This window comes from Castor canadensis, chromosome 14, assembly GCF_047511655.1.
Source record: "Castor canadensis chromosome 14, mCasCan1.hap1v2, whole genome shotgun sequence".
In the NCBI taxonomy this organism is placed as follows: domain Eukaryota; kingdom Metazoa; phylum Chordata; class Mammalia; order Rodentia; family Castoridae; genus Castor; species Castor canadensis.
Genome location: NC_133399.1, coordinates 1347782 through 1362231, shown reverse-complemented (window position 1 = coordinate 1362231; position 14450 = coordinate 1347782). Strand labels below are relative to the sequence as shown.

The 14450-nt window shown below is 51.8% G+C and overlaps 1 protein-coding gene across 21 annotated transcripts in view; it reads right to left on the bottom strand.

The window, feature by feature from the left end:
• Gatad2a (GATA zinc finger domain containing 2A) overlaps nt 1-14450 on the bottom strand; it is an 86841-nt gene that overhangs the window by 16207 nt on the left and 56184 nt on the right. For 13 of the 21 annotated variants that reach the window (XM_074053644.1, XM_074053642.1, XM_074053650.1 and 10 more), the window contains one exon: nt 10549-10817. The exons of 3 other annotated variants lie outside the window; for them this stretch is intronic. In XM_074053644.1, coding sequence (XP_073909745.1) covers nt 10549-10811 — 263 coding nt within the window. In that variant the 5' untranslated portion in view covers nt 10812-10817. Of the gene's footprint in view, nt 1-10548; nt 10818-11273; nt 11394-13367; nt 13553-14450 lie in introns of those variants that run through there. 5 more of the 21 variants (XM_020183732.2, XM_074053653.1, XM_074053638.1 and 2 more) reach the window with 5 other exon arrangements.

Genomic DNA, 14450 nt, shown 5'->3' with positions numbered 1-14450 from the left:
TGCCTAGCAAGTGAAAAGCCCTGAGATCAAGCCCCAGTACAGGTGGGGTTGAGGGGAAGGCGAGGCGGGGATCTAGGATGGCAAGAGGTTGGGGTGATAGCACTCAGGGACCTGAGCTCACAGACAGCCCAACCCTGAGAAAAACCCAAGACGGGACCCAGCGATGGGACATGGACGGACACCTGATCAATGCTCCCACAGTGCCAACATCAAAAGCAAGTAAAGTGGATCCTCAGCCCAGAGGATCCTAAGGAGATGTGGACGATCTTCGTAACTTTTCTGTGAATCTGAAACTATTGTAGAATTAAAAATTTGTTTTTTAAAAGACTTTTCTGTTCAAAGTGCCTAAGAGTCCACGAAAACCTCACTGATGGGTTCAGAGTCTAAGGTGCACCAGCCGGGGAAGAAGGGCCATGCCGTGCTTTGGTGTCACAGTCACCCAGAAGGCCATCACCCCTTCACGCTGCACTTTCCCCACGTGTCCAGCCTGACAGCATAGTGCTGGGCGCAGGGGCACTGGAGGATCCAGCAGCTGTCTTCTGATGTGGACAGTCACCCACTTAGGAAGCTCCCACGTGTGACTTCCTGGCAATGAGGAATCAAGATGCTTCAGAGAGTGCTCTGAGTGTGGGTCTCTCCCGTGCTGTGATGCTGGATAGGAGCAGGGCACAGCTCCCAGCCAGCTGGTGGCAGTGTGTGTGTGAAGCTAAAATGCTCAGTAGGTCAGGTAGAGTTGCTGTTTTATTTTTTGTTTTGATGGGTTTTTTTGAGACAGGGTCTCACATGAAGTCTAGGCTGGCCTTGAACTCACTGAGTACCTCAGGCTAGTCTGCAACTTTCCATCCTCCTGCCTCAGAATCTCAAGTGCTGTAATTACAGGTGTGCACCATCACCTTAAGCTCTCAACTTCCTGGGGACAGTGACTAAAGCCTGTAATCCCACCTACTTGGAAAGCGGAGATGGGGAGGATCACAGTCGAAGGCTAGCATGGCCAAAAAGTTAGTGAGACCCCCTCCACCTCAACAGATAAGCTGGGCATGGTAGTATGTGCCAGTAATCCCAGCTACGTGGAAGGAACAGATAGGAGAGTAACAATCCAAGAACGACCTCAAGCAAAAAATGAAAGACCCTATCTGAAAAATAACTTAAAAGCAAAAAATGACTGGCAGAATGGCTCAACTGGTAGAGTGCTTGCCTACCAAGAGTGAGGTCCTAAGTTCAAATCCCAGTACTGCAAAAAAAGAAAAAAATTTTCAACTTAATGACAGGTTTACTGGGACACAGCCCATGATAAGCAGAGGAATGTCATCAAAAGATTATCATTTATACTAGCGTCTCATAGGCTCATTGTCATCTTAAATTGAATTACTAAGTATTTTCAAATCCCCCAACACAGTGAATGTCAACAATCTAGTCCACAAATCCAAACGCTGCTTAAGGCCCAGAGAAGGAAGTGGGACGGAGCCAGGGCTTCAGGCAAAGGGACTGCAGCCCCGGCAGCCCGTGGTAAGGCGGGTGTTGCTCCCTGGTCCCCTCCTCCTGACACATCCTGCCTAAGTGACTTTCCCTAGATGCCAGACTTGTGTGTCTGAAAAACAAGACATGCTAAGAAGTTCACAGGGATCACCCCACAGAGACATTACACTTTCCCCGTGAAACCCCTTTAATGACAAGCTAATAAAACTTGCCTGTAATCCCAGGTACTTGGGAGGATGAGATTGAGAGGATCTCTAAACCCCATCTCCAAAATAACCAGGGCAAAATGGACTGAAGGTGTGACTCAAGTGGTACAGCACCTACTTTGCAGGCATTCCAAAAATACCACTACTACCAAAACCTTGGTAAACACAGGATTTGCAAGGCCTTAAAACAGCACAGTTCCTCAATTCACTGACAAAAGAACGTGTCATGGCCCAGGGCAGCCTGGACAAGCATGCCTACAGATCAGGACATCAGCACAGGAAAGCAGATGGCTAGGGCCCCTAGGGTTCAAGCGCTGGATAAACCCTGCATCTCAGACCCCACTGCCCCAGGTCACGGCTCTCCAAGCCTCAGAATCTCCACCCGGCCCCACAGGTCTGCCTCTGCTCTCCTGTCAGAGAGCCTGAAGCTTCTGGGCTCTGTGCAGGACCAGGGCGTCAACTCTCCCTTTTCCAGAGCAGAAGCTCAAATCCAGTGACCAGTCCACCCTTCAGCCCACACCTGGTCTCTGCTTTCACACTGCATGCCTCATGGCCCTCACCTCTATGCACCCTAATTTCTGAGCTGTGTGCTCCTTCAAGTTCACCACTGAAATCACTTTCCCCCACTCCAAGTGCACCCGAAGGGAGGTGGCGATGTATGCATGGGCTGATAGTTCTCCTTAGAAAGCTCTGGTGTGTTTGAGTCACTTCTGACAGCTGTCGGTGGCACACTGCCTTGAAGAATTCTCACGTAACCAGGTCTAAGACTCAAGGTTTTCCAACTTCATTGCATCACAACCATTTTTAAGATTTAAGCTCTAAAAATATGCAGTCCTATGGCTTGGGAGCCAAGGAAGGGGGCCTGAAGCAATGGCTGGTCCATCTCCTGTCTTTCTGCCTACCAGATGCTACCACCCTGTGTCCAACTCCAATGACATGCCCTCCATGTCACTTGCCAGAGCCTCAGCCACAGGGAGTTCAGTCTCCAAGGACAGGTGAGTGGGCCTTACTCCCTGGGATCTTCCCCATCAGCACTATGAGAAATCTTCCTCTACAACGAGGTAGGGATCAGGGGGAGGCATGAGCCATTCCAGGCCACAGAGCATCAGGGACATGAATCAGGACCACAGGACACCACGCTCTTCTTCCACCACCCACTGTCCCCTCAGCTCTCAAATTGTAATTCACATCCTTCTCTTCTTGAGAAGAAAAACAAAACAAAGTCCAGAATTCTCTTCCGATCAGCTTGGCAGTCTTCTCTTCCAAGTCCTTTCTGAAAACTGGGCAAACACTGCCCTCCAGTACCCTGATATCCACCTGCATCGCGTGCGCCCATCAGGGTCCCAGCGCCCACTCTGGTGTCTACCTATCCCAGGTCAGAGGGCACAAAGAACAGAAGGGGCTACCCTGCACCAGGGCAGGAGCTGGCTGCAACCTAAAAGGCAACACACTGAATGCCCACAGGTGACATTTAAAAGACCCACCACATGCATGCAACAAAGCCCCAGAAGAACATGTACGTCACTGGGAGCAGGAAAGTGCTGCTTCACCAGTACCCGTGACTGCTCAGTCTGACTGCTCATTCTCCAACTGTGTGCAGGGAGAGCTCCTGACAGGAAGGACAGCAGCCAGCGGGCTACCAATTACCCATAACCCCCAGGGGCCACTGATCTGGTCTTCTGTCAAGACATCACACCATGACCACCCTGGAAAGCTTGTTCTGCTGGCTTTCTCACTGATCTCACTGCCCAGGGATCCCAGGGTCCCTCAACAGAGGTGGTGCCACAGGGCAATGGGATGGGGAACAGGAGTTTAGAGGTGACACCCTTTTCGACCTGTCACCAAGCAGGCACACACCAGTTTTGGCACTTGGAGGAGTTAGAGACTGTCACCTTAGGGCCAAATGAGCTTGTGATTTCTAGAAGTTCTGGCGAATCCCTCCAATCTCAATGACCTGAAATCTCCATGAGATAAAGGTCAGGACAAAGGCGGAGGGCAGCACAGGGGCAGTAGGAAGAGCCCACAGGAAGGACAAAGGCAGATACTGAGAAGAGATGGAAGAGGCCACAGCAGTCCTGGGAGTGGGGGTGACTGGGACAGGGGAGGGCACATACCTCAGAGGGGACAGCTGTGTACTTCCACTGGGAGCTGGAGGAGTTATCCCCAGAGCCACCCAGCTCCAGGCAACAGACAGAATGAAAAGTGAATGGTGGCAGCCAGCCCCCAACAGGTGCTGGGGAGGGGCTGAGAGTGGCAGAGAAGGCTCCTAAGCGTTGACCAGGGCACACTGAGGACCCCCACCCTCAGAGCAAGACCTGCAGAGGAAGGAGACAGGCTTCTTGCTGCGTGCCTTATCTAGCTTTTGGTCAGTCCCTCCAAGGGGAAACACAGCACACATCCCCAGGCTGTGGGAGAACCCAGGCCTGTCCTGAAACGTCACCCTGACAGCTGGGCCCTATTCATCCATCTCACCCAGGATGCATTCCAGCAGACAGCCAGCTGGTGACCCACACAGCAGCTGTGGCAGGGCACGGGCCTGCTCATCACTGTGAGGACCCCACCTGGCCAGCGCTAGCAGGCCCTGCAGGAGGGACCATTGGAGCCCCAGCTCTGTGCTGAGTACTCGGCAGTCAGTCCCTTCTTTGTCTCATAGGACTGAGCTTAGCTTAAGCTAAGAAAGCAAAGGACACAGTCACATGTGGGGATCTTGTGACTTATGGTAAAGCCCGGTAACAAGTGAGGCTGGAGCCGCCACACCCCCTCGAGTGCATACCCTGGACTTGAGGAAATGCCTTGAAGTTTCTTTAATCGATGAAACACATGCAGGCCCTCTGTGAGCCTGCCTGCTATGCATGCGCTCTGTCACTGGGCCACACTCCCAGCTCTGCCTTTTCTGACATTACTTGGTACGTGGCCGGTCACTGGGCCTGCTGTTACTCTTCAGAAGGGCAAGGTTTGTCCAGATTCTGGCACACTGTCCCTGGCTAGCTCCTCCTTCAAACACTGAATGGGGATCCGCTGTGTGGATGTGACATGCTTATCTTACCACGTGGGAGCCAATGTGAATGATGCTCTGCAGACACCCACAGTCCTATCTCTGCAGACGTGTTCCTTTTCTCTTGGGTAGATTTCTCTGAGTCATAGGTAAGTTTTCTAGTTGTATGTCTGGCTTTGTAAGAAAAGCTAGGAAAAGCTGTTTGTGCTTTGTTGCATTCAGCAACATCTGGGGGGCTCAGTTCCTATACAGCCTTCCAACACTGTCATCCACCTGCCTGTTTCTATCACAGACATCCCGAAGCTGCTCTGTGACCTAGCATGCGGAGTACCCTGGCATCCTAGAGATACCAGGCAGGCCTGTGGGTTAAGAATGCTCAAATCCTCCATTTCCTGGCTGACTTTGCTGAGGGAGACAAAACCTCTCCTGCAACTGCCAAGTTGTCTATGCCTCAAGCACTCTGTGATTCCATTGGGAGGTGCAGTTACATTCACAAAAGCTCTACTTTCCTGGTGTGGCATTATTAAATGTCCACCTTTGGCTCTAGTAATAGTTTTTGTCTGCCTGGTGCTGGTGGCTCACGCCTGTAATCCCGGCTACTAAGGAGGATCGAGGTTTGAAGTCAGCCCAGGCAAACAGTTCACGAGACTGTATCTCAAAAAATCCATCACAAGAAATTGGGCTGGTGGAGTGTCTCGAAGTGAAGGACCCGAGTTCAAACCCCATACTGCAAAAAAAAAAAAAGTTTGTTGTCTTTTAGTCTGTTTTAGCTTGTACTAACAGTCACTCCAGTACACTACTGGTTACTTACAGCATATCATTCCTCAACTTGTTCTTCAGTTAAGGGCTGTCATTTACAGATGTGCAACGAAGCTGGCGTTTGCTTTGATATCCAGTCTGATGGTCCTTGCCTTTTGACTGGAGTATTTAAACCGTTCATATCTACCGCAATTAGTGGGCCTGGCTGCATTTACACCTGTCACTTTGCGTCTTCCTTTTTAATATTGGCTATTCCTCAGAGACTACCTTCTGTGCTAAATACGTTCAGTTATCACTTTAATTTTTCTGTTGATCTGTTCATTTCTTCTACTGCATTTTTAAGGTTGTGTGTGTGTGTGTGTGTGTGTGTGTGTATGCGCGCTTGAGCAAGGTCTCACTATGTAGCTTAGGCTAGCCTGGAATTCATTATGTAATCTAAGCTGGCCTTTGAACTTTTTTTTTTTTTTTAAATAGTGAAAATGATAGTAAAGTTTACTGAGGAGAATATTTTCAAAAGCGTGGAAGCGGGCTGTCTCAGAGAGGTCGAGAACCACCTGGCCTTGAACTTTTGATTCTCCCCCGCCCCTTCCCCACCTCAGCCTCCCTAGTGCTGGAATTAAACACGTGCTCTGCTTTTTTTTTTTTTCTTCTTCTTTTTGGCAGCACTGGGGTTTGAACTCAGAGCCTTACCTTTAATAGGCAGGTGGCTCTTACCACTTGAGCCACTCCACTAGCCCCCAGGCCTGTTCTTTTGAGGCAGGAGTTCACTGAATGGCCCACACTGGGCTCAAACTTGTTCTCATCCTGCCTCAGCCTCCCCCGTGCTGAGATTATAGGAATGTGCCACCATGTCAAGCAAGTACCCCCATCCTTTTTTCTGTCAAGGTACTGGGGACTGAACTCAGGGCTTCTTGGAAAGTGCTCTACCACTTGATTCACTCTCCCAGTCCTAAAGTTCTTCTCTTCACAGTTGCCCTAGGGATTACAAAAAGCATCTTACTTTATCACAACCTACTTGAGGTTAACAGTAACAGGATTCCAGTGAGCTACAGAAACTTTACTGCAATTCTGCTCCATTTTACTGTTTCTATTATTATTACCACGTCTGTGATGTCTACGTGTATTTTACAAGCCCACTACATTACTGCTGCCTTGGGTCTGCTCTGGTTGGCTGGTCAGGGAGCCTCTCCTACTAATCATGCACTCTTCCTGTATTTAAGTTAGCAGCCTGAAGAACTAGCTGGGCTGCCAGCAAATGTCTCATCTCTCTCTATTTCACAACATCTTATCTGCCTTCATTTTTAAAAGCAAGACGGTCTTGCTGGATACACAGCTCTGGGCTGCCAGTGTACTGCGGAGCACTCTGAATGTCGTCAACTCCCAGGTTCCGTGGTCTCCAGTGAGAAGTCAGCCACTCCTCACATTCACGTCCCTTGTTTTCCTCCTATGGCTCTCAAGGCCTCCTTTTCTCTTGGATCTCTACAGTTTGCGATGCTGGTGTGAGTCTAGGCGCTTATGCTACGTAGGGTTCACTGAGCGTCTTGCATAAGCGCCTCTTCAGATACCTTCGCAGCCTGTTTTGTTCTTTTCAAGGCAGGGTCTCACTATGTGGCCCAGGCCAGACTGGAACTTCAAGTCCTCCTGCCTCAGTCTCTGGATAGCTGGGATTACAGGCGTGTACCACCACGTCTGGCTCAGTCATTATTTTTTCAAATAGTTTTCTGCAATGCCTGAACCGTAAGTGGAACCTTTGGCTGACTGACCTGCTATCTCTCCCCACTTCCCCACCTCCAAGACCATCACTGACCCAACAAGGCCACAGACAGGGATGCTATCCCCCAGTCCACACTGAATGAGCCCCCACCCTCTTTGGCCCACAAGAACCAGCTGGTCTTCAGTCTGCATAGCCTGGGCAGAGCCTCCTCACCAAGGAGCTGGAGAGGGCATGGGTGCAGCCCCAGGCCAACACCACAGGAGCTACTATTCTCACCCAAAGTGCACAGGTTTTAACCTTCAACACTTGTCAGAGTACTGCATGGCCAGCTTCCAGAGTGCTACGGTGGTGCTGTCACTTCTATCTTGCTTTGTTGTTGCATTTTTGGGGGAGGATTTGACAATCATAATCAAAGTTGACCTCCAATTCCCACTTATTTCAAATATAGACACACGTAAGTGAGGAGACTAAGTGAGAAACACTACCCAGTACAAGAGATGGGGGAGCAAGAGGAGAGAGTGACCCTATCAGTTATCTCCCTCTCCATGTCACCGGTGGCATGACAGAGTGTGTGTATGTGTACATACACATATGTATACATATATGTGTGTGTGTGTGTGTGTGTGTGTAACTATTTCCCAGCATATTCTTACACCTCTGGGTAATTTCTGTTCGTGAACCACTTTCTTAAATAAAAGGGAAATTCCCTTTCCTAGAAACCACACTAACCTTCAAAATGTCCAAACTGGTCACAAGATAGGAGTAAGACAGCATCAGTGAAAAGGGGGTAGTTGTGAAAAAGCCAAACAGATTCCACAAGCAGCACAGTGAACTCTTGCTATCAGGTGAGGACTGGCTCCAGGACTCTGTGCGGATGCCAAAATCCGCCAGTGCTCAGGTCAGTACATGAAACAGCACTGTATCTGCATGGAAGCCATCCACTTCCTCTGAAAAGACTTTAAATCACCTCTAGATGGCTAAGAATATCTGCCAGAATAGAGATGTAAATGCTTACACTGTGCTGTTTAGGGAATAATGGCAAGAAAGGAGCCTGTCTTTTTTTTTTTTTTTTTGGTGGTACTGGGCTTCACCCTTGCTAGACAGGGGCTCTACCACTTAAGCCACTCCGCCAACCCTTTTGGTGTTATTTTCAAGATAGGGCCTTGCAAACTATATGCCCAGGCTGGCTTCGAACTGCGAAACTCCTGAGAGCGAGGATTACAGGTGAGAGCCCCATTGCCTGGCTCACACTCAACCTTTTTTCCTCCATTTTTCGTTCTCTTCTTGGGTGCTGGGCATCAGACCCAGGGCCTTGCACTCTGCCACTGAACTACCCCCAAGCGCTCCGCAAATGCTCTATGGAAGGCTGGCTTACTCCGTAGATGTACAATGCACAGATACAGGATGACTGAACCAAAAGACAGCAACTATGCTCAACTGAGAATACCTCATGACGTGAAGGGGAAGCAAGAAGACAGAGGGCTCACACTGTGCTGGTCCAACAAACACAGGTGGAGGTCACAAAAGGGACCTGTGGAGGGCGACACTGTGCCACAGGGGGTAGGGGCCTCTGGCGCACCACGACACTCTGCTTCCAAATAGGGTCATTAGGATGTGCTGTCTGTGAAAAACGTCATTTGCTAATACGCGTGTGTACTTTTCATTGCGTTTGCTTGCTTCAACTGACAAGTTAAAGAATGAAAATCAAATTCTCTTAGCATGCACTGAACTCGGAGCCAAAGAGCTTCAGCCGGCCTAGTCTGTGGTTAAATGCAGCCGAGTCCTGTGCGGGACTGAACACCCCCCGGGGACCACGGCTGGAGGGAGGCTCCCGCGGGTGGCCCCAGTCAGACACCACCAAAGGGAGTCCAAAGACAACCCACCCTAATACTGAAACCAGGCCGCTCCCCCCAGAATGGGCTCCAGCTCTACAACGGCTCAAACCCATGAGTGTACCTCCCCAAATCACTGAACAAGACGCCTAGTGCACGAGTGCTACACGAGATGCCCCGTTCTGAATAAACCTGTGAGCTGTCTGAGGGGAGCTGTCACCAACACTGTCTCAGCACCCACCCCATCACATGTGCCAGTGGTTGAGGCGATCTCTGGCCCTTGCTTCCTTGTGTTCTCCATGTGTCATAAGGAAAGCATCCTAACCCGTTCTGACAAACAGCGTCACACCATCCAAGGAACCTCACTGTGGCCCTGGGCGTAAGTCACGATCTGAGGTCCTTTAACACCTGGATTTCACAGGCCTGGGCGTCCCCCTTCTCATACTCTGCCTCCAAACACACTCCCAGCTTCTCATTTACCTGAGGTGTCACAGACTCCTCTCTCAACTGGGGACCCACCAAGTCAGAGGGAGGGAAGGGAGCCCCAGACCTGTCATCTTATTCCCCAAATTTAAAAAGTAGCCTTGGATTTAGAAGGACGGCAGAAAGCACAAAAGCCTTTTCTGGATGAATACTCCCACCCCGACATCATCATGAGGGGAGGCAGAGCTCCCCCTTATAGGGAAAACATGGACTCCAAACACTGACAATAGCAGGTTGGATGCTGTCTGGAGTCCTTAAGATCACAGCATCCTGGACTCCAACATGGATTTAGCACAAAGACCACAGTCCCTCTGCGGGGACAGCTGACACCCTGAAGGAGCAGGCGAGGGCTGCCAGCTTCCCCCACCCTGCCCTAACAATGGGGAAGGTGCTGGTGGGCTATGAGGGGAATAGACAGTCCATGCCCTCGGTGGGTGTCTGATGTGTGGAAGGGAGGGGTCGATGCAGGAACTAGGTCTGAGTTCCTCTTTTGGGGAGAAGAGGCATCTGATTAAAGATATGGGGTGGGAGACCGTGTCTGATTTCCTTCACGCTTTAACCTTAGGAGTCGCATAAAAGCTGAATATCACCAAGGTGCCCTTAAAGTAATTAGTGATGACAAAGGAGAAACCAGCAGAGCAGGTGACAGAAGAGCCAGCCAGGCAAGCTGAATAAGCACGAGAGGCCCTTCCTCTGAGTAGGACCCTGGACGGGGCTCCCAACCAATACCAGTCTGATCCCAAGGAGGCACCATCCAGTGAAAACCTCAAGTTCGTCAGCAAACCAAACCACTGGGTTGGTAAGACAGCAGGCTCCTGGCTAGTGAAGGCCTGCTGACATAGGGAAGCCTAGAGCAGAGGAGTGTCCCCACACAGGACATTCCTCTTCCATGAGACCCGCCCTGTACCATGGGCCCTGGGGCTCCAAGAGGGAGTCCTTTGGCCAGAATGGCACAGCTGCCAGTGGGCAATGTCAGGGCTGGAGACCGAGATACGTGCATGACAAACCACCAAAGCTGCCTCTGGCCTGACAGAGGCACCTGGCCTCTCCTTGAAGCCCATCCCGCTGGGCCCACCCACTCACCTGTGTGAGGTGCGCATGTCCACAGGCCCGTCTCCCAACAGCCCTTCGCCTCTGCCCACGGCCTCGGCTGCCCTCGGCAGTCCTGGAGCTGGGGCTTGGCCTCCTCCCAGCTCCGGTGTGCCTCTCGCATCTCCGTCCGTCTTCAGGTCTGCAGCTGACAGCCCTCTCTCCATTTTTACTCTCTTGCTCTCCACATCATCCTCTGTTGGGCCCAGGTCAAGGCCTCGTTTCTGACTCCGCGTCCGGCATGCTTCCTCACTCATCCTGACCTTTGAGGACGGAAACAGCGTTTTAACTGGGCACAAACTTCTCAGGGTGTTGGTTACATTCCCTCACTGTGTGGTGGTGACAGAAGTAGGCACAACAAATGCAGTGGCTACAAAAGCACCCCAGGAAGTTTCTTCACACCATGGGGAGATGGGGTAGAAGAGGAGGTCCCTAGCCTCCAGGGTGCGGCTATCATGTAGGAGTCCCAGTGATGCCCGCCTGTGAGGGCAGAGATCTGGAGGGGCTGCCTATCAGAAAGGACAGGTTCTGCATGGCCCAGACTCGGAGTGCAAGGTGCACCCCAGGTCTATGGTACCGGCCTGTGAGGCTCTGAGCACCTGCACTGGATGGGTGCCATGTGGGATAGGGAAGGGGCGACCTTGCTGTGCTGCAGTGTGACTTGGTTGGCCCCTGGCTTCTCCCCTCAGGAAGGGAGGTCCCCTCAACTCCCTGCTCACCTCTAGGGGGGCGGGGATTGAGGGTCCCATTTAACCCCTTGGGTGTCAAGAGGACACTTGGGCAGAGTGAGGCCAGGCTGTGAGCGTACCACACCCTGTACCTGCGCCACACACGTCTTGATTTAAAGAAAGAAAAAGAAGGGAAAAAAACAGCTGAGTCAGTTTTGATCCCATGACATCACGGGGCTCCACATGACCCTTCCCAGGATTCAGTGGGAGAGACAAAGCACTTTCCAGAAAACCAGTCTGAACCGGTTCCAGACAACAAGCTGAAGTGTTGTTAACCCTCACAGAGACAGGAGGAGGACAGCCCAGCATGTCTGTCTGCAGGGAATGGCTGGCATTCCACAGCCGGGTCTGGGACAGGGCCTCTTAAAGGGGCCGCTCTGAGTCCAGACTTGGGAGAGTCAGGGTCTTAAAAAAACCACCTGAGTTCACCTGGGGACAGCTAAGAAATTTGCTGCTGAGCTCTGGTGGAATTCCCAAAGTGTCACAGTGTTTCACGGACAGTCAGCGCCTAGGGAATGAGGGCCACAGGACCTTAGTTCACCCTCAGGTCACACCTGTGGCGTGCTCTACAATGAGGCCTCCAATTCTGTCTATGTATCCGCCTTCCTGTTGCCTCAGTCTCCTCACTGCAAACACCCTGGGAAGGCTTGTCCTGGCAGAGCCAGGCAGACCGAGGCCCAGAGGCCACCTTCTTCTGGGTTGAGGGAGGCTGGGGGAAACACAGCACTACATAGGGGATATGTTCCTGAGCTGGTCCACCTGTCAACTCTTTAAAGGAGCTGACTTCACAAATAAGCCACCCTACAGGCCCTGGTCTTAAAGGAATGAGAATGACAGTTGCTCCTCACTCCTGGGAGCTGAAAGGAGAGCAGTGCTAGGCCACCATGGCTAGGGCCCACAGGCAAACTGAGCGGGTCTCCCCACAGCAGGTATCCAGGGTGCTTCTCCAGTGTCCAGGAGTCTCTTCCACACATGTCCTCAGTAGGGGGAAGACCCAAGGCCCTTGTCCCTCAGAACCACCCAGCTGACAATAGTTTGATCCTAATGTGATGAGGCTGGGAGCAGGGCCCCCACACCTCCACAGCATGGGCTTTCAAGTTCCACAAGTCCCCAGCACCTCCTGGCGTTCCAGCAGCACCCCCATCCCCCCCACTCTTACCCAGCACCCCTCCCGCTCTGACTTCACTCTCTGCCCTGGAGTTCTCTGGCTTCTGTGTTCCTCTAACATGCCTTGACCATGAACCCTGTCAGACCTGCTCACTGGTAATCTGTCCTGTCTCCTCAAGAGACGGCAAATAAGTCACTGCCCTCCCCACCACAGGAAGGAGAGGACTCTCCTTTGGACAGCAGCTTCTGGGAGCTCTGGAATCAGAGTAGGAGCAGGTGTCTGACAGCTGCCTTAGACACACTCCCTGATTAGGCCAGGGACAAGCCTGTTTAGTTGCAAGATGGGGGGACCCAGATCTCACAGAAGAAGAAATTCTGCCTCTTAAAAGTGAAGCATCCAGACTGGCCTGGTGCCTACTAGGGAACAGAGAAGGGAGCAGGTGGAGTGGGACTCGCAGGTCCTCCCACCCCAAGCTTCTGCATTCAGCCTCTGTTCCAGCCAGGCAGGGCTTCCCAGGGCAATCAGAGACCTTGCCTGAATCCCTCAACTACTCAACTGTACCACCTCCCTTCACTACCACTGTGAGGGGCCAGGGAGAGAAGAGCCTCAGTTTCCCCACAACTGCTCTTTCCAGCCCCAGCCCTCCTCCCTGAGGGGTAGAAATCTGGCAGCTGGTCGGGGTCTCCAGCAGAGGGCCCAGGAGCCCACTGCATGTGTTCAGCATCGGCAAGTAGTGACAGGGCAGCTCACTGTGAGCCAGAAGCCTGGAGCTCTGCCAAGCACGGCCGAGAACTGCGGGCCAGCCTCACAGTACAGTACGCACATCCTGAGCTGCCCAGAGGCAGGTCACTGCGGTGGGGTGGGGCAGGGCATATGCTCACCCTCCTCCCTCCCCCACCTCATGAAGGACAAGCACAGCTGGAGGGGGAAGCCACATGCAGAGGTCCCAGCTCTAGCATGCTGACCTCCCTACTCACAGTCACACCCCTGACTTGGGCTGCTGCCGGTCAATCCTGGCTATTGTAGGCATCTGCTTCCTGGGGAGGGCATGGACTGGTAAGAGCACCTCCTTCCTCAAGTTCCACAGGACCAGGGCCACCAGCACACCAGGGTTGGAACCCAGGCATCCTCAGCTCCTCCTCCTCCTCACTCTCTCCAAACTCCCCAGGCTGCAGAGCCAAGCAACATCAGCAATAGCACATGGGCTTGATGTGTGGTGAGGACATAGACCAGAGCTCCCTCAGCAAGGGCCAAGAAGGGCAGGCTTCAGTCCCACCAGGGCCCCTCAGAGACAGCACAGACACCACTACAAATGCCTTGGCCAGGCCAGCCCCAGAAATCAGGGACAACACTGAGAGTGAGGCTTTGTGGCAGGTAGGAACTTCTATAACATCTACCCCAACAGCACTTCATTTCAGTAAAATGTCACAATCTAATGGGTCTGAGAACCCCAGGCAGGAAAGAGATACTAAAACAAGTGTCAAAGACTGAATGGTGTTATAGCAGGAACCAGAATTTTTAAAACAAACTTAAAAGACCAAAGCATCCACCAGCAGGCCAATAAATGTCTCCTGATAGTTAAAAAAAAAAAAAAATTAAGAGGCTGGCAGAGTGACTTAAGTGGTAGAGTGCCTGTCTAGCAAGGGCAAAGCCCTAAGTTGAGACCCCAGTTCCACAAAAAAAGAAAAAGAAAAAAGCCCAAGACACAGATGAGAGGCAACCCAAGATCTTATTATTAGTACTGTCTGAGCTGTAAAATGCCACCTGCACCACACTGCAGGTTCAGAGTCCCTTATCCAAGGTCCTGAGACCACAGCGTTTTCACATTTTGGAATATCTGCGAAGACTTTACCGGGTGAGCACCCTAATCAGAAGATCCACGATGTGAAATCTTTCACAGAGCTGTAGCTTTCCGAGCACCTCTGATTAGGGATGCTCAACCTGTTCTAGAATGCCACAGATGTGCAGAGAGAACAAGGCTGAGCTGTAGGCTAGGGTACTTGGCAAAAGGGTCAGAGCTGATGGCCTGAGAAGTGGACTGGGTTGGGTGTGTGGCTCAA